The sequence below is a fragment of the Prunus dulcis genome, chromosome 5 (assembly GCF_902201215.1).
Source record: "Prunus dulcis chromosome 5, ALMONDv2, whole genome shotgun sequence".
Classification (NCBI taxonomy): domain Eukaryota; kingdom Viridiplantae; phylum Streptophyta; class Magnoliopsida; order Rosales; family Rosaceae; genus Prunus; species Prunus dulcis.
In genome coordinates this window covers 7,864,307-7,883,746 of record NC_047654.1, presented here as the reverse complement: position 1 = coordinate 7,883,746, position 19,440 = coordinate 7,864,307, and the positions used below count along the sequence as shown (strand labels likewise).

General features: G+C 36.8%; 2 protein-coding genes across 2 annotated transcripts; both read right to left on the bottom strand.

Moving 5' to 3' along the window:
- Nucleotides 1-4,486: 4,486 nt before the first annotated feature.
- On the bottom strand, nucleotides 4,487-8,885 carry LOC117627895 (monocopper oxidase-like protein SKU5). Its single transcript, XM_034360192.1, has 9 exons — nucleotides 8,393-8,885; nucleotides 7,980-8,089; nucleotides 7,620-7,890; nucleotides 7,383-7,521; nucleotides 6,317-6,683; nucleotides 5,712-6,077; nucleotides 5,540-5,618; nucleotides 4,978-5,177; nucleotides 4,487-4,881 (listed from the first exon to the last, which is right to left on the bottom strand). Exons 1-9 carry the CDS (start codon nucleotides 8,531-8,533, stop codon nucleotides 4,779-4,781), a joined length of 1,776 nt encoding a protein of 591 aa, XP_034216083.1. The 5' UTR covers nucleotides 8,534-8,885; the 3' UTR covers nucleotides 4,487-4,778.
- Nucleotides 8,886-13,509: 4,624 nt separating this feature from the next.
- LOC117627402 (acid beta-fructofuranosidase 2, vacuolar-like) lies at nucleotides 13,510-17,399 on the bottom strand. Its single transcript, XM_034359487.1, has 6 exons — nucleotides 16,758-17,399; nucleotides 16,018-16,026; nucleotides 14,762-15,618; nucleotides 14,431-14,592; nucleotides 14,100-14,335; nucleotides 13,510-14,020 (listed from the first exon to the last, which is right to left on the bottom strand). The coding sequence occupies exons 1-6, from the start codon at nucleotides 17,182-17,184 to the stop codon at nucleotides 13,651-13,653; spliced, it is 2,061 nt and encodes a 686-aa protein (XP_034215378.1). The 5' UTR covers nucleotides 17,185-17,399; the 3' UTR covers nucleotides 13,510-13,650.
- Nucleotides 17,400-19,440: the final 2,041 nt, after the last annotated feature.

The window sequence follows — 19,440 nt, the reverse complement described above, 5'->3', positions numbered from 1 at the left end:
TGGAAAAAATAGTCAAATCAAAATAATATGAGCTTTTTATTAGATGCCAAAATTGTTGAGAGTTTATCATGTGAGAATGTGAAAAATGTTCCACATTGGAAAGTTGGGAAATCTAGCAAGGGCTTATAAGGAGTTGAGCTACTTCCCCCTCCCTCCCTCCCTCCCCAAATTGTCAATTGGTTTTGAAGTGAAACCTCAACTTCCTTCATGGTATCAGAGTGAGTTTGCCCACATGTGCAAGCCCAACAACCACACATACTCCACGTCACTCAATATGAGTTGGCCAAAGTGTAAGGCTTGAAAATTGGTCACACGTGTGAGGTGTAAGAGTATCAAGGGTGGTGATATTACGATGAGCTATTAGCAAACTGTTAGCAAGCCATGTGTATGTGACGTGAGTTTTTAGGAAATTGTTAGTTAGCTCAATACACAGTTAGGCTGTTAAGTAAGATTGCTTAAGCTAAAAGCAATCTCCAATTGTATAAAACACGAATGACTGTACTGAACATTCATTAAGTGAAATACAATTTGATATTCATTCTCAGTCTCTCTCTATTATCTCTTTCTCTACACTGGTTCTTTATAGAAATTCTGCATAATCGTTTATATAGTAAAATGAGAGTTTGAGAATGTGAAGGTGAAAAATATCCCACATTGGGAAGTTGAAAAACTTAGTAAAGGCTTATAAGGAGTTGAGTTACTCCCCCTATTACCAATTGGTTTTAAGGTGGAACCTCAACTTCCTTCGTATCCCATATTGAAAAAGGAGAACGACCTCTTAATCTATTCTCAATTGATTTTGACTTGGATGATCTTCTGTAAAAATAATTACTTGTTTGGATGATTTTTAAAGAAGGTTCCTCAAAATGAAAATCTAAAAAACAAAGGTTTAGATTATTGAATCCCGTTGGAAATGGGCCACACACATGTTAGTTCCATTCAATTGGGTACATCATTCATGACCCATATCACGTTGTAACTTTCACTGATGATGATGGCAGCAGCTGGATGCATTCATGCACACATGCATGCATGTCTGCATACATATATATGTACGAATGAGGAAAAGCTATCACTGTAAAAAGCCTGCTAGGAGCTATTTGTTGCTGTTTGTGGGGATATGAGGATCTTTGAATCTCTCTCTATGTCTTTCGGGATGGGGGGGGACGGTGGGGTTGGGTAAAAATCGATAAAGTTGAAATCCAGAGTTGCTCTGGTGTCTGATATATTTTGGCTTTGGCTTTGCCTCCTCTAAATCAATCTCTCTCTCTCTCTCTCTCTCTCTCTCTCTCTCTCTCTTCTGTCTCTGTGTGTGAGTGCTGCTGATCAGTGCAAGCAAGTACGTACGAATTTAAAGGGAGGGCGGTGGTGAGGCCTTTAGCTCTGCTAAGTGCTGATCATGGAGCCTTTAATTTTAGATACACCACAACCTAACTTAACCCCACATGCACTCCCAGACCCATGTTGCATGGGCATGAGCAATTTCTTGTTCTTTTTGAACCACACAAAGGACATGCCCTGCAAAGAAACAAAAGGGATGGCCTGGGGGTGCTTAGAGGATGCACAGGGGTAATTGCCCTTCTTTTATCAATCAGTCCCCTACCATACACTCTGATTCAACTCGGAAACAGACAAAGGACACTGCTTTGGATTGATTATCGATCCATTTGGACCCTAGCCTGTCCTCCCTCTCTATGTACACATATCAAAAGATGAGGTGTTATTTCATCCAACTAAGATATTGCTTCTTTCCTATATGCCAAGGCACATATATACAAAGAGTACCAAAGACACTGGTAAAAAAACCAAATGACTTTACTTCTCTTTCCCTAATTTGGGTTAACAACGTTTGACATTCGCGGTGAGAGGAAAACTTTTTGTAACGCGAGAGATGAGTTGTAATGTAAATCATGAAAAACCTAATACACAAATACAAGTTACAACGTGGTGAGATGCATGTCATTATGTGAATGCTGTGATTAATAATGACTACTCACTAAAAAATTGTTGTAATGTAATGTTAATGAAGCTTGCATTTCTTCTAGTGTAAACCCTAAATGTTAGCTATTGCCAACAAGATATTATTAGTTTAAACTACATGAAAAATAGGATCACATATTTTATTATATATTTGTGTCCATGACTGTTATTTTACCCGGTTGAAGGTGGAGAGCAACTCTCATGCAATGAAAATAATACTTTTTGTTATTTCCAACCAATAACACAATAACACATAGAATAATTTTTTCACATATCATTTTATTATTAATGAGGAATACTAAAACAGTATTACTCCCTTTACAAATAAATTTTTTTGGTAGAAGGTGTGCCCTTCCCTCATCCACAGAGAGCCGTCGTTGCAATAATGATCTATTGGTCCCGCATAGGCATTAAATTAGGTTGTGCTCTGAGACCATTTGTAATGACCCAAAGACTCATCCAAAACTGCCAACTGAAGTTGACTTTTGGATTCTTAGGTCTCACTTCAATTCAATATATGAGATCTTTCTATGGCATTTCTGATGTGGGAATCGGGGTATGACCTGTCAAACCACGTATTACCTTTATAAAATACTAGTACAGTAGTCCCTTGGCTGGAGGGATAAAATGGATAGTTCTGTTCTATAAATAAAACTCATGTTCTAATTTTATTTTTTATTTTAAATTTTTAACATGAAATATATATATATATATATATATAGTCCCCATCTATTGAGAGATTCTTCAAATAACTTTATTTGAGGGACACCATTTAGGGTACCTTACGAATTTTTTTTCAGCGATCCAAACCATCTATTTTTTAATTCTGCATTCATAGATCATCTTTGCAAAAATTAGACCAATCAGAAACTGTTTCGACATCCAATTGTATCCCTACAAAATCAATGAACATGGTGTTTCAAGAAAATACTTAAATTTCAATAACACAATTGAGTGGTCAAACGATATCAGATTTAAGTGATTTTGTAGAGATAATCTTTGAATGATTATATAAAACATAAACAGTTTGGATTATGAAATACAATGCGGAGTGGACTCTACAAGGGTGTCCCTCAAATAAGTTAATTTGAGGGATCCCTTAATGGAAGGATGTCCGCAAGTTAGTATCGTGCGGATGTCATTATAAACAGGAAGAAAAGTAGAAAGAGTAATAGAAAATATATGACGTCCGCACGATAATCACATTCGAATGTCCGCATTGGAGAATTTCTATATTATATTTCTGCTTATTGAGCATTTCTATCACCAATAGCTCTTGATGCTTTTACTGGCCCATAGGCTAAGAAATAATTGCTCAAAAGTCCATATAATATTCTGCTTAGCCTTGGAGGTGTTGGCCCATTAACCCCTTTCATGCGCTCCCAAACGGTTTCTAGGCCATTCCCACAATTGGTTCTCCTATTAGTTTTGAGCTAAATTTAACTCTCTTTTTTTTCTCTTACCAGAAAAACAAACCTAACCCTAAAATCTACCACATCTCCAACCCACTCCAATGTAAATTATCTATCCGTGTTTCTTTGGCAAGGTTTATTTGGTTTTTGGGGTTTTTCTTTTTTCTTTTTCCTGTGATAACTGGCGGCTTTATGGTTAGAACTTTTGACAATATACAATTACAGTGGTCGCTAACTTGCTATTTAGTTATTACTAAATTAAAGTTGATATGTTGTAAACTTTAATTTTGTAATAAATTAATTAATAGATACATGTTTTTTTGTTTTTTTTTTTTTATAGATACAAGTGATATTAGAAGAGGGAAGAATCGAACATAAGACCTCATCTACAAGATAAATGCTCTTAACCGCTTCTACACGGTCCCTTACTAAGTATGTGTTATAATAAGTGAAGCGGTAAATATACCACATGATGGTGGACCGTCACACGAGTGACAGCAAATTCCCCAGCACTCCATTTTTATGCGCCAGACAATCCATCTTGCTTACAGGCAAGTTGCCCTCAATGACAGCATTGGAATGTTCTGAATCCACGCTATCCTCATTCCTCCCATTTAGGGTTGTCAATTATGCTGCTTGAAATACAAATAATTTTTTTCCTGTTTTTTTCCTTTTTTCTGAAACAAAATACATATGCTTCTGATTGTTCATGCCATGTTTTTGGGTGGTCGGTTCTCTGTTTTTTTTTATAATAAATGCAGTGGATTTATGAAAATAATGTGGCCCATCTACCGCATTTAAAAGACAAGAAAAAATCACAGCACACGTTTTGGCCAACAAAAATGCACTTCAACGGTACACAAAATGAAAAGACATTCAAACATCCCAGGACCACAAAACTCAAGCCACAACAAAATATCAGAAACAGATCCGTGACCAAGCCAAAGCCAAAGACCCCACTTCCTCCTAACTCAGAGACATTTGGGGGGGATCTTCAAGGTCTAGTACATTTCAAATACCTCATATAGGAGAGGCCAAAAATGTACAAACATTATCATATCTTCTCTTCAGCAATTTGAAATGCAGCAGTGATGTAAAGTAGGAAGTTGCATTGTATTGAATTGATGAATTAATTGTCAATAGTACATAATTTAAATAGGTAATAAAAGAATCATAAATCCAGATAAAAATAAACGAGGAAGCCGTGGAGCATTGAGAACGTTCGAAAACGAAATGAAAAAAAGAAGAAAAGAATGTCAAACTTACTAAAGATTTATATCAACAAGACTAAACTTACAAACCTAAGCACTCATCCACAAACCTCTCACTAAGAAACCAGGCTCCGACAAACATAGAGGGGACACTGGCTCTGGAAAACCAAAACCTCTAGTAGAAAATGGGGATCAAAGTGCAGATGATCATCAGCAGCGTGAAGAACAACTTTGATTCATTGATAATGATTGATGTTGCCGAAGAGATATCTTCCGGCCTGAAAAGCAAAAGTGAAATGTATAATCAGAATTTATATTTTGTGCTACTCATTAACAAGTTGAGATGTTTAGTACATATGGATCACAGAACATACTTCTGCAATTTGCTGAGGGCGCCACAAAATAGGGCATTGTCTGGTGCAGGCAACTCAGTTTTGTTAGTCGCTTCTGGATTGACAACTCTGATATAAGTTTCTTGGCCAAGATACCATGAGTCGAGGTTTTCAGCTCTAATGTTCCAGACTCCAACATTGTCCAGAGATATCAAGATTGCTGTCCATGCCCCAGGATAAACCTAACGAGAGAGAGAGAGAGAGAGAGAGAGAGAGTCAAGACTTTACTACATTACAAATATTTACATCTATTTAAGTGTTGGGCATCAGCAGCTATTGCAGGTTTATTAGATAAGCATGCCTATTTCCATTGGAACAAATAAAGCAAAACAGCTTAAAAGGTTGACAGCCAGTCAGCACCCTTGATGAGGTGAGCAACATGAACAAGAACATGCTTATTAACACAAAAACATGCCTACCAATTCTGTGACAGTAAGTAAGTCCAACCGACATATTTGCAAGGAATTATTACAAATCAGAAAGAACAAGTTGACAGGCAAACTAGGAAAAGTTTAGGAGGACTAAGATTAAAGCAGAAATATACCTGTACTGTGGAACGGGCTATCCCATCCCATTTATTATATGTGCCCCTGCTATTCTCTGTCCAGTCACCATAGTCCATCCTGCAATTAAATCAATGCCTGTTAAAACCACTGAGGGGGAAAATAAATTCTTACTTAGACATGCTTGACGCAATAAAGTACAAAAATTCCTACCCGACAACAAAAAATGCATATCCATCTACATGGTAGCTCTGCATCTTGGTGTCATTGTTCTGTAGTATGATTTCTATAAATCCTCTAAATGTTCCATTAATCACAGATGTTTCCAGTCTGGGTGCTCCCGTAAGTGGCCTAGTTGGGAAGTCAAGCTTATAAACACCCTTCAATTTTTTCCAGTCAGCAAGCCTGATTGGTGTAGAAGGATTTACAAATGAGATTCCGCTGAGTGTTGTCCGGCGTCTCCCATTGATCACTACAGGTGGCTTGTTTTTCAACACATAAACATCAGTTACATTGATTGAGCCGTATCTAAAAGACCCCTGTGGATTAGGGCGTGCACCACTAGCTGATACATTCCATCTGCAAAAAATTTCCAGAAATGTTTCAGAAAGAGATTTTATATGGATAAACCAGTCAGGAAATTCTTCAATTTCTATCATATTGTGTCCGCTAAAAACTCATACACATAGGTCCAATGTTTTTTCCCCATTTGTGAACACAAAATTTAAGGATACAAAAACATCCCAACCCTGGAAATCTCATGAGCTTAAAAAAGGTGGCACTGAATTTTAATACAAAAAGATGAACAGAGAACAAACCTGATTGATCTTGCCTGGTTCATTGAGTAGGTTTTGTCAAATTCATCATTTGGTGCCTCTGGAAGGGGCCCAGCTGCTTTTCCTTTAGAATTAGTATAGTGCAGGATTGCAACTCCAGTAACTTTTTTCCAGTGTGTCTCATTCACAAATCTAGCACTTGCCACAACATAATAATCAGAACTTGCATTCTGATCCATGGTTACCAGAAAAGAAAAAGATTGCCCGACGTGTATATCTAAGCTTGTATAATTCTGTTGCACTGTATATGATCCCTCTGACTCTGCTAGAAGAAGATTATGGTTCTGGATCCTGAAATTTAGAGTAGTTGACACCCCAACATTGTGGACACGAAGACGGTAGGTTTTACCTGTCCAATATTACGTCATGGTCATTGGAAGTATGGAGGAATTCAGCTAAAAGTCCACAAGTTCACAGAAACAACATTATCGAAATTACTTATTGACATAAGAAATGACTTGCCAACTCTTTATTCTTAGATGTGAATTATAAAGCCCCATCATGTTATATTCAGTGAAATGCTATGTAACTCCAAAAAATAAACATATATAAAGTCATGAATCCTTCCCACTAATAACCTAATTATTATTGACGGGCAAGCATTACGCTTTCACACCTGACACCAATTGGCAACGATCTCACACCAATCAGTAAATGAAGCAAACTGCAGTGCAAAAGCAATCGTTTCATGTGTATGGAACGAACATTATCTATTGTGACTAATTTTCCAGATACGGTTTTAAATGCTAGTATGAGTATGATTACTACTCCAAAAAAATAAATTTGAGAAGAAACGAAGTTTATTAAGCAAAAGAACACGGAGGTGGATAAGACAACCACAACCGAAGTTTATTACTACTCCAAAATAAAATCAAACAGCCTGCATAGCATGGTATAATTAACATAATTATCCGTGTCTGGCAGCTCACGACATATTCATTTGAAATGACATGCGCAGATCAATTCCAAATTCTGACTTACAACATTCAAAAATTGAACATTTTTTAGCACGTGATTTTAAATATATAGTTTGCTAAAATTGTTTTACCTGGTTTTACTTCAAATGTTGCATAATCGATGCCATCTGGAACAAGTGTATTGTTGTATTGGTAAGGACCTTTCCCATTGATAAGAACACCATCTGGTATCCCAAGGTCTTTCCCGGCATCAAGGGCCTTTCTCAAAGCCTACATTCCAGAAAAGGAACTATCATCATTAAACATGTTACACACTAATCTAAAACCTGTACTTAAGAAGGAAGTACAAAATTTCACTGAGCACTAACCGTATGGTTTCTTGTGTACCAGTCACCAATCAAAATGGTTATATCCCCATCTGGGGTTGCAAAAGGAATGGGAATTATAGCCCGGTTATTTATAATAAAGCCACCAAATCCTCCAGATGCTCTCTGAAGATTAAGAGAAGGAAAGTAAAAGAAGCTCCCAATCTGATCCTTAACCTGAAAATTGTAAGTCCAATTCCACTTTGGCGGAATTGGACAATTGGTTCCAGGAACCCCATCTTGCCATGAACTACGGCGTTGCTGGATTCCAGCCCTGTTGAACAAATCCAAATTCAGATAACGGAATCCATGTGTAATAAGTTATCTGCATGAAATTCATGTGCACATTACAGTAAATCCTACCAAGTAATGAGCAGATTCTCGTCCAATTTGTTCCGAACATTGACAATGACATTGTTGTTAGTAGTTACATTGATAGTAGGACCTGGAAAATTTCCATTAATGGCAATAACCTGCAAGGCAATGCAAATTTAGAAAGAATTACTAAAACCCCTAATTCTCAGTCTAACCTCAGCACTTGATATCACTGTAAGTTTGCAACTAATACACTAAGCTCAGATTTAACAGATCTGAACATAAAGATTCCAACTTTATGAAATCTAAAGCAAACCCATTTGGCATTCATGAAAAACGAGCAGACCCACATCCACAACAAAAAGATTAACTAAAAGTAGCAAGAGAAAGTGCATAATCTAGAGACAGAATGCAGCTACAGAAGTAGAAAGAGAGAGATATAAGAATTAAGAGGAACATACCTGTTGAGGGACACCCAGAGGAGAAGCAGTGATGTAAGAGACCTCAAACTCGTGGTAAATATTTGGATCCTCAGCGGAAGAAAAGCTCGCAAATAAGCAAATGTGGACGAGAAACACAGCTAAGAAGCTCAAAGAAGCCATTTCCAGGACTTTAGACTGTTTTTTTCACAAATCAAAGGCCAATTTTTTTCCTTAGCTTTTGTTTGATTTACATTATCACAAAGAGAAAGAAAGAACAGGAACAAGGACAAAGCCGAGCCTCTAGAGAGAAAAACGGTAGAGAGTAGAGAGAGTGTGTGACAGAGGAGAAACAGAGAGAACGGCTCTTTTTTCTTTACTTTGTGTGTGTGGTTTTTGGGTTTGGTTAAAATAAAAGAGTAAGACAGAGAGACCGAGAGAGAGAGAGAGAGAGGAGAGAGAGAAGATTGGTTGGTTTTGAGGTCTGATCCCAAGCTAAGCTTTTGTCGGTAACCAGTCATCATCCATGCGAGCAAGAGAGATAAAAGTAAGCATTTTTAGAGACAGAAAGTAAGCGAGGAAAGAGGGAGTGACAGCCAGTAGCCAGTTCACAGTTTGAACTTCTCACGCTCTCTCACCCCATAACTAACTAACACCCACATTCATTTTTGACTCTTGTCTCTCTTAAACAAATAAAAAATCAGAGATGGTTACAACGTTTAGATCTCTCTGTGAAAGCGCCACATGATTGCCAGCCGTGAGCCACTGCCCACAAATAGGGACCCCTTTCAATGTAGAGTGGGGTAGTGCTGGTTGGATTACAACAGCTGATGACCGTTTGATTCTATACATTTTCAAGAATAGCAACTTCTACTTAGGCCTTGATTGAGTGTGCTTTAAGAGGGGTTAAAAGTGATTTTGATAACCAAAAGCACTTCTGATTGAGCATGACTGAAAAATTTACAAAGATTTTTAGGTCATAGAATCAAGTGCTATAAGTAAAAGCACTTGAATTTCTTATAAAAATTTCAACATTTTTAATAAAAATGATATTATTAAAAACGTTTATGAGGGGAAGTGTTTCTGTTTATATGGGGTGGCAGGTAATTATGGAGGCCATGCATATCTCTTGACAAGAAACATATGGATAAGCATGTAGGTTATTTGTTGTGAGTTTCTGAGAAGCTTCTTGCTACTTTTTGTTTTCATCTAGCTATGAGTCTTTATTGGAGGAAAGCACAAATTCTAATTGGCGTTCTGATTGATGGCAAAATAAAATAATTGGCTTAACCAATTAAAATTAGGCTCAATCAAAATAATATGGGACTAATTCTCTTATTTTGATTGAGACTAATTACAAAGAAAATTCTTTTGATAATATGCGTGTCACCTTTTAATAGTGTTATTTGACATCTTTATTTGAAAAGATACTTGTTTCTTTAAAATAAAGTAAAACAAAACAAAACAAAACAAACAAAGGATACACAATAATGCAATTAAAATTAAATTATCAGTTTTTTTTTTGTGGTAAATATCATGAGGTGTCTCCACATTTGAAGGCTGTGATTAATTCCTGTTTAGAGTTGGGCTTATCTATGACCACAAAGTGCTTCCAACGAATTTCGAACCTCAATCATTGAGACACCAAATAGTTTGCCAATTAAAAATTATAATTTGTAATTTGTCAACCACATCACCCCTTGTAGTTTAATTATCAATATTTTTTTATACAAAATTATCAGTATATCAAACCAAAAACATTGAAGTTGTAGAAATAGAGTCAACTTCTTAACTGTCTACCCAAAAATAATAATATTGTATACGCTTTTAAATTTGAACTGAAACCTGAAATTTGTCCAGTGGATTTACCTCGAGATGCCAAATTCGTTTTGGGCTTTTTGAGAGTGGAAAAGAAAAAATAAAAAACTGGGCCCAGAAACAGAGTGAGCATAAGCATAAATATAAAAAATATAAAATTAAAAAAAAGTGGTTCTGGTCCTTCAAGTTGCGTGGTTAGGGCAGTGGCCTTAGGTTAAGGGTACTTTTATCACCCACTTGGATTGCCACGTGCGATGGGACCCAACCTAATAAGGGCTTCTTTTTCTTCTAAAAATAGAACCAGTAGGGTGGGTTATGCCAAATAAGTATTTGTATAAGCATAGCATCACCTAATTATGTAGGCAATGTAATTGCAAAATAAGTGCTAGTCGTATTATATTAATTACGAGTTAGGTAGTGTTTGATCTAACAAATAATAATGCATATCTACATAATTAACTTTCATCAAGAACTCCTATTTATGCCATTTGAAATTCTTGCTCCAATCTAGTGTTATAGTCGGTCTTAAATTTTTTGAGGCTCAAGACGACGACAAATGAAAAAACCTAACATACTCGAAAAATACCAATTATAAACAATGGGAAAATAATGCGGCAGCAAAATTCCACCCCGAAAGATATACTTTGTTAATGGGCATGAGCTGTGTGGGATCTCCCTCCTCATGCTCAAAGCAATGAATAGAGAGGTAGACGAAAACGGAGGGCGAAACGCATTCTGGCAGGTAGGGACCAAACAATATCCACCACCAACATTTCTTTTTAAAAGAGAAAACAAGATCAAGCAAACTATATTTATATGAAGCTTTGTTTATATGTATATAATTATATTAGACAAGAAAACTTTCTCTTCTTCTTGGACTTGGAGGAGGAATTTAAATTGTATAATAAGTTTTGCTTTGAAAGCTGTTCATGCATGCACGCTATAAGATATATATATATATATATATATATATATACATAGATATAAAAGTGAGTTGGTTTATGTATCACAAAAAGAAAATAAGGATATGTTGAAATGAAGGGACAGTTTGAAAGGCAACGGTCCAACCAGAATGATGGAATATATATTGTTTTAGAAAGATATACTAATTAAAGAGGCGCGGTGATTTGGGTAATGAATTATTATGATCGGGTAGGCACAATGTGAAATCCAGCTGGATTTGGTTCTAACAGGCCCCCCCCATCAATAATTAGACCAGTTTCTTCAGTATTAAGTTATGATCAACTATGAAAAGAACAAGAGTATGCATAAGCTAGGCAAAGGAGATCACGTTATTGTACCATATTATGTCTCATCTTTTTAATATAAATGGCATGTCGTACAATAATGCGGTCTCCTTAATTCAAAGCAACGTATACATTGTTAGAAACTCACGAATAGAACTCGTCTTGAAAACAAGATATTCATGAGTTCATATTCTAATTAAGATGTTAATTCACAAGTAGAACTTATAAACTACAACATGTACATAAAAAGAGCCACCAATAAACAACCCATAACATACAGTAAGCCACTAAAAATTTATTAAACATAAATTGCATAGCCAAGTCAAGATGTTTACTCAAAAGAAAATTGGTGAAAATTCCATTTTTTTTGGTTTTCTATGTTGACTAGAAGTGCCTGTTTGGCATTATTTATTTTGGGGTGATAAATAAATTTTTTTTAATTTTGGGAAGCCTAGCTCGTTTGGTAAACTATGAGAAAATCACTTATTGTTAAAAGTTATTGTGAGAAAAAACTATAAGGAAAAACAGCTAATGAGGTGCTTTTATTTTATGATTATGCAAGAATCAGTTTCGAAGAAGCGCTAGGTTTAATGATTATGATTAGTACCAACAACACTTTTAACAAAAAGTTTACCAAACGCCAAACTACTTTTTCTCACAACTAATTTCTCTCAAAGCAAATCTAACAACGATTATTTTCAAAGCACATCAATGCCAAACTGGCCCGAAGTGTCAAAATTAAAGATTTGGTACGTAAAAATCAATACTATTTATCCAACATGGGTATTTACAAACTTAAGAGCATTTCCACCGCGAGGGCCCAACCCGAGTCAGAGGCCTTCTAGGGCCCCCAAATGTGTTTCCAGCCCCCAGGTTTGCCATGGCAAGAGCTAGGCTCCACCAACTTGGGCAAGTCCAAAGACAAGATTTGTCTGGGCTGCTGCATAGGCATGCTAACATCAGTAGCCAATTAAATTTTTTTTTTTAAATTGAAAAAAAAAAAACCAAAAATTTCAACAACAAAAACTTATAAATACCTAGCCATATTTTTCACTTTTCACACCAAAACTCTATACAAATTCATCTCCTCATATCTCAAAGTGAATAGTGATTGTCATGGCAATGGGTGGAAAATCAACAAAAAAAATTGCTAGGACATGCACCATTCATGTGAATAATAATAACCCTTGCCTCCTCTTCTCTTTTACCATAGTAAATAGGTGAAAATACTCTAACAAGGACTGAAAAATTATAGTTCAAAATATATTAGAGGGTGTAATATACAAAGAAAATGTAAAGAGAAAGTCATAAGTGTGTTTTTTTTCATCATGGATGTTCATATAAAGAACCATTTAGGATTACAGTAAATTGGTCAGACAACATCATATGCAGTTGGATTATACCTTTTATTTAGGCTTTATATTTATCATCATGGATTATACCTTTGACCTCTTTCACGCCAAAAAAAAAAAATCAAGGGAGTTCTTGGACCACTAAGGAAATTTAATCCTTGTGGTCCCTCATTTTGCAGAGAAGAAATCTGTGCTATGGACATGATATGACCTTGTTTGCAGCCACGATTTTCGATGTTGCTAATGTTGACGAGAAGATCATATTTCTGTTCCTTATTTGGGACCATGGGGCCATCAATCAGGAATATACCCAGTTTTCAAATTGGGCTTTCAAGCCTCAGAGTCCTCCTGTGTAATTATATTGGAGCCCAACACCACCCTCATTACCTATTTCTTCTTCATGTCACTTGAGTTAAAATGTACGGAGTGTTATGTTGTTTCTGAATTTGAATCTCATGTCATTTGAGTTAAAGTTTTTACACAAAGTGTTATGTTGTCAGTCTGTAAGTTCTAACGAAATTGTCTAACGAGAGAACATTTAAATTAAATAATATTGTGTAGCCCCACTATATCATTACATTTTCCACATAATTAATCTCCTAATGTGGTGGATTGATTTGGCATAGTTGAGAAATGAATTGGATGCCAACGGCCGTTGGGCGCTTTTCCTTTTTGGCTACTGACTTTTCATGGTTTACTCTTGCGCTTGTTGAACAGAGATTTAGGCCTCCATTCTCACCAAAAACAAACCAATAGAGTTCTGAACTTTTTGACATCAAGTTATCAGCAATTCAATTGCACGAAACTGGTATTGAAATTGAACTCTGGAAAAGAATATAAATAAATGTGATTCCACGAACGAAATCGAAATCGAATAGCTTCCCTATCTTACAAAAAATAAAGTCAAAAAAATGAAGAACGGGGCAATTAATTTGATAAATGTAACATGGTTGAAGCTTGCGAGGCTGCTTTCGTCCTGGTGGTATGGGCGTATGAAAGCAGAGTTCAACTGCCATACTTTGATGGATGCTGTAACACTGATCTCTGTGGCATTGTTGAACACAAATAGCCTAGCAGCCCCATAAATTGCCTTGGTTGGGTAAATCCGATTTGTGATCGTTGTTCTTCCACCTTGAGCAAAGCTTTCCACAATCGAATGGTCAACCAGTATCCTCACTGATAATTTCTCATCCTTTAGAACTGGAATATAGCTACCAGTAATTTCTTTACGAACGTCATTTGCCACAGAAGACCTGTAACATATGCTTGCGTTGTTAGACTGTGAATTTGAACTCCGCATTTACACAAGAATGTTTCTGATGAAAAGCTTACCTTGTTTGATCAGCACAGAAGAAAGTGTCGACGATGCCACCAGGTCCTTTGGCAACATAGAAGTAGACAGGAGTCTGCTCTGAGAGGCTCTCATCTGCAAGAACAAGAAGACCGAAGGGTCCCAAAGCGCCGCGTTTGGCAGCCCCACCGCTGGTATTGCAACTGAAGGCCTCATTGGATTCAGCTACGCTCTCTAAAACCTTCTTGTCCAACTCAAACTCGGCAACAATGTCCAACTGTTACATTGACATGCATTGTTCTTCTGAGAAATGCCCTCCAAAATGTGCCAATATTAGCATAAAATATAAATAAGAACAGAGAATGCACAAACCTGTGTGGCTGTGCCAACTTGAAGTGGCTCCACCGACCCTGCCTTGACCTCTACCTTGTTGAAATCCTTGCTGCTCAATCTCAACTTCTCAATCTCCTCCACCGGCCATTGAAGTAGGTTGCTTCCAGTCTTCTGGTCAAACAAAACTGTTCTAGGAATTCCCTGCATAAAGTTATTCCACAAACATTGTAACTCCAACTAGAGATAAATGTGCAAAGAGAAAAGAGTGTTTGGTACCCAGTACCATCTATCACAACAATTATTTGATATGGTGTTCGCAATATCAACAATGTATCAGATACTGTAAATTCGTATAATTGACCAAATCTACCTGAAGAGAGGCCCATCCCTTTTGGACATCAGCACTTTCACTATCAGACTCTCCAATCCAACCCCACAACACTCTCCTCCCCTTGTTTTGGTCATAGAAAGTCTTGGAGGCATAGAATTTGCCATAATCATACCTAATTCCAATGCCAACATCAATCTTTTGGTTATCGGGAACCCATTTGCCAGTCTTCTCATCATAAGTCCCGAATGCATAGTAATCATTCCTGTCATCATCAAGGCTAGCCTTTACCACATGCTTCACATCAGGCCCGTTCACAGAAGTATCCAATCCCTTGTCACTGGTTTTCGACACCGGATAAAAATCCACACACTCCCACATTCCAGTCCCAGGGACAGCATGAAGCACCCCATTCAGAAGCTCATAGGTTTTGAAGTCCTTGGTGTCATAAACCAAAGATATCCCAGTTTTGTTAAGCTTGGACCCAATGGTGATCCGCCATTTGCCCTCTGACGTGAACCACGCCGTGGTAGGGTCCCGGAAGTCCTTGTACCCGATGCCCGGGGGCGGGACTAGGACCGGGTTGCCGGAGTACTTGACCCAGTTGAGGAGGAGAGGGTCAGAGTGGTCAGCAGGATATGCAAGGTTTTGGACCTGGACAGACTCATTGGTTGAACCAGTGTAGAGCATGACAATTTTACCATCAGGGAGAATGGTGGCTGAGCCAGTCCAAACGCCATTGATGTCATACCACTGATCAGCCACCATGGCCAGAGGAAGGTGAAGCCAATGGATCAAGTCCTTGGACACAGCATGGCCCCAAACTATGTCTCCCCATACTGCTTTGTTGGGATTGTACTGGTAGAAGAAATGGTACCAACCCTTGTAAAATAATGGACCTGTATAAACAACAACAAAAAAATTACAAAATTAGATGTTACAAATTAGTGTTACTTCAATTACTGTTTATAATTTTATTTTATTTTAGTTGTTGGTATTGAAAAAGTCAAGGATTGATTAATTTGATTTTCTTGTTTTTCATGTGAAGTTCATGGACAATTTACATGGCAGCATCATGGAGTTGGCAAAGTTTGATTGCAAAAGTGTCACGCATCTTTCGTTGACATGGCCTCTTGAAATGTCAAATACGTCCTACAAAGTTGGGTTGCAACTTTTTTTGTATATTTTTTTAAAATGGAAACTTCAAACTATTTGGCTAAATCATGCAATTATAATCCAAAAGGTCGGAAGAATACAAGTTTGACAGGTCAATAAACAGAAACTTAGAGATTGCTTACCGTTGGGATCTGAAGCAGCCCGAAGAAGAGTCACCAGTCAAAGCCAACCATAAAGAAAGAAAAATGAATCAATAAAATATTAACATGCAATTTAATTCTAATAAATAAGAAGATGAAGAAAGTGTTAGATAGACCCACGCAACAATTACTTGCAAAGAAAAACTTCTATCAAGTTCATTTTATTAAATTTGAAGTTTGTTGAGTTAAATCAGAAAAACCTCTTCTCTTTACAGTTTAAATTATTATTTGTATTTAAAAAAAATAAAATTAAAATATCGTAAGTTATCAGTTGTTATTAAATTATTAAAAAGTAACATAATAACCACTCAAAAAAAGTAACATAATAATTATTTTGTCTAATTCTTAAAATTGACTGGAAAATTCATATTAATTAGTATAGATATTTGCGTGAAGTTCATTTCAATTGTGCTTCAATAAAGTACAATCACTTTATTCATAAAATAAAATTTTAAACAAAAGTGGAAAATCACTTTTTTGCAACCAAATGAATAGAGAAAATAAATAAAATAACAAGTAATGTTCTCCTCTTTTTTTGGGTCAACCAGAAAGGTTCTCCTTTATCAATCAAACCCACGTGTTTTGATGGTCCATTTCATTTCATTTATGGACCAAAAGTTAAAACCACAAATAAAATAAAAAACAAAAAACCAAGCAATCATTTTGTCCATTCAACAGAAAAAAAAGAAAAAAAAAAAAAAAAGGAAAAAAAATGCACGTACCATTCATCCAATTCTTTTCAGGCTGAAAATGGAAGGCAGTTCTCTGCCATGACAACATGCTATTGTTCCATGGAAACACCGGCGCGTCCACGTCCCCGGCTAACCGGTTCATCTTCTCGGACACTCCGGCCGGCACGCCCCTAGTAACTGGCCTCAATTTCTCGGGGCGTGCTGTATGAGGCTGTTTAGCCAAAAACAAGGGTTCATGTTTGTTGCTTGCATTATGGGAATTTGGTTCCTTGCCACTTATAATGACCACCAAGAGAGAAACCATAAGCAACCCAGAAAAGATTGCTAGGAGCTCCTTCAAGTGCCTCTTCCGGGTCTCCGGGGCTCCTCCATCCGGGTTGGCTCCATTTGGCAGAGGGGTGTAGGTGCAGGGCAGGGTATTGAGATCTGATGGAAGAAAAGGTCTTGGGTCTGCCATATAAGATTGAATGGGTTAAGCTTGAGCTCTTGATGTATTATTGGCTACAAACTGGAATGGGTTTTGTTCATTTCGAATTGGGTCGTTTGGCAGAAAAGAAAAAAAAAACAGAGAGATTGAAATTTGGGTAATGAGTTTTCAGACAAGTGAATAATGTGTGTTTTGTGTTAATTATTTATATGCGTATGTGCATGAAGGGAGAGCATGAGAGGACAAGTGGACAAAAGAGTTGTTTTTCTGCTGAAGAAGTGGACAACAGAGTTTGAAGCGAGTCTCGTGGTGTTTGTTCTAATTGCTACTTTTCTTATTTATTTAATAATAATAATGATTCATTTTTGTTACTTTGTTTCACAATGCAAATGGCGTTTCTGGGATGTTTAATTAGGGATGATAAACGTGAAGTAGCAGTAACCCACGTGGTAAATCTGTTGTGGCACAGTGCTTTCAACCAATTAGAGTTTACCCTAGTTTTTATTTCTCTCATCAATGTGATTTTCCGGGAAAAATTTCAGGACTTACTTCCCCATTCCCTGTCAAGTACATATCACATAAATCGGATGTTTAATCTAGAATCAATGAACTAAAATTCTTTTTTTCTTTTTGGGGTATGTGATGATAGTATAACTCTACTTTCAAGTCACGTATCTGTGTGAGTTACTGTGAGCCGTTGATATACACATAATTCTTCGATCAAATTCAGAAACTGGGTTATTAGTAAGTTTTGGGAGAGTATCAATGAGTTGGGTGGTTTTTGGGTGGGGGTGGGTTAATTAAAGTTAACTATTGAGACACAGAAAGGACAATGGTTCTAGAAGGTCTAATTAAGGCTACCATTGGTTGGTTATAATGGTAGCTCCAAAGACCTGGTTGAGCAGTTTCAGGTTAACACGCATATATATACATATATATAAGTCTTGTAGATTCAGATTTAGAAGGTGACAGCTACCTGGCGTGGCCTTAATAATTCGAACCTATCCAATAAATTATTGGACAGCAAATGATGACTCAGCTTGCCTAAATCCTCGTTTTCCTTGGCCATTGTCAAGAGGGAAGAAGCCCATTCTAATGTTTTGTCTTCCACTAATAATTAGCATTATTGTGGAAAAAACCAAAATGAACAAGACAACCACCCAAACCAGATCAGGACTCTTTTGTTTTCTAACTCTTAATTTTGTGAGATTGATGATTAATCCAGTTGATTCTGCATGTTTCCACATGCCTGCAGCTTAACCCCCCAAATGCTATCTTGCAGCCTCCACCACATCCATATGCAATAATGCAATCGACAGAATCACTATGTAGGGTTAGATTGGAAGATTGATTGGACCATTCATGATGCGTCACAGTATTTGAGTCAGTTTTGTTGTCAAATCGGAGTTAGAACGTCCGACCGACCTCCCACTTTCCTTCTTTTGCTCTTTTTTCTTCTTCTAACACTTGATTTCAGTCTCAATAACCAGAGGACTGCTACTAAAATTCCTTTTGTAACGAAAGCACACCTACCATTTGCCCATGAAGCTTTGAAAACCACAAGCAGTTGAATTTTACTTGCGTGAATCGTACACACGTCTAGGCGAAATCGTACACGCGCAAAATCTGACCGTTAAAACGTTGTGAGTTCTACACGTATTAAGTGGAAGGAACCGTTCACTCAATTCACCGTAACATATCTCGACTTAGTAGTTTGAGTACAAATACATATAACTATTTTTACACATTGAATTTTTGGTCAAATTTAGACAATAACTTATTAACTTATTACACAAAGGAAAATACTTCTCTCATTTCTTTGTAAGTATGAGCTTCTACATTCTTGCCAATGTCAATAATATAAATATTTATTTATTTATTTATTTGTTTTTCTAATTGTCACGCCCCGTGAGAGCAGTTGAATACAAAGAAGAAGCTTTACAGGTTAGTAGCATATTTTCTTAAATATTCATCAACATGATTGCGTTCAAATTTCTTTGCTGGTAGCATAAATGGGCAGTATGGGTGGCCACATGAATAACATGATTTTCATTTTTGTCAAAGGCAACTTTTCATTCAGAGAGAAGCAACCAAAATAGGCGAGAAACATGGAGGACATGAATAACACGGTTTTGGAATGCGATTTTTATTTTATTTTTACCACAAGCGACTGAAGAAGAGGAGTTTACACAAATATTAATTGGGTACTTGGAATTTTGAACCGGAATTTACACAAATATTGATTTGGTGCCTCGAGATTTCAAACCTTCTGCCCACATAAATGAA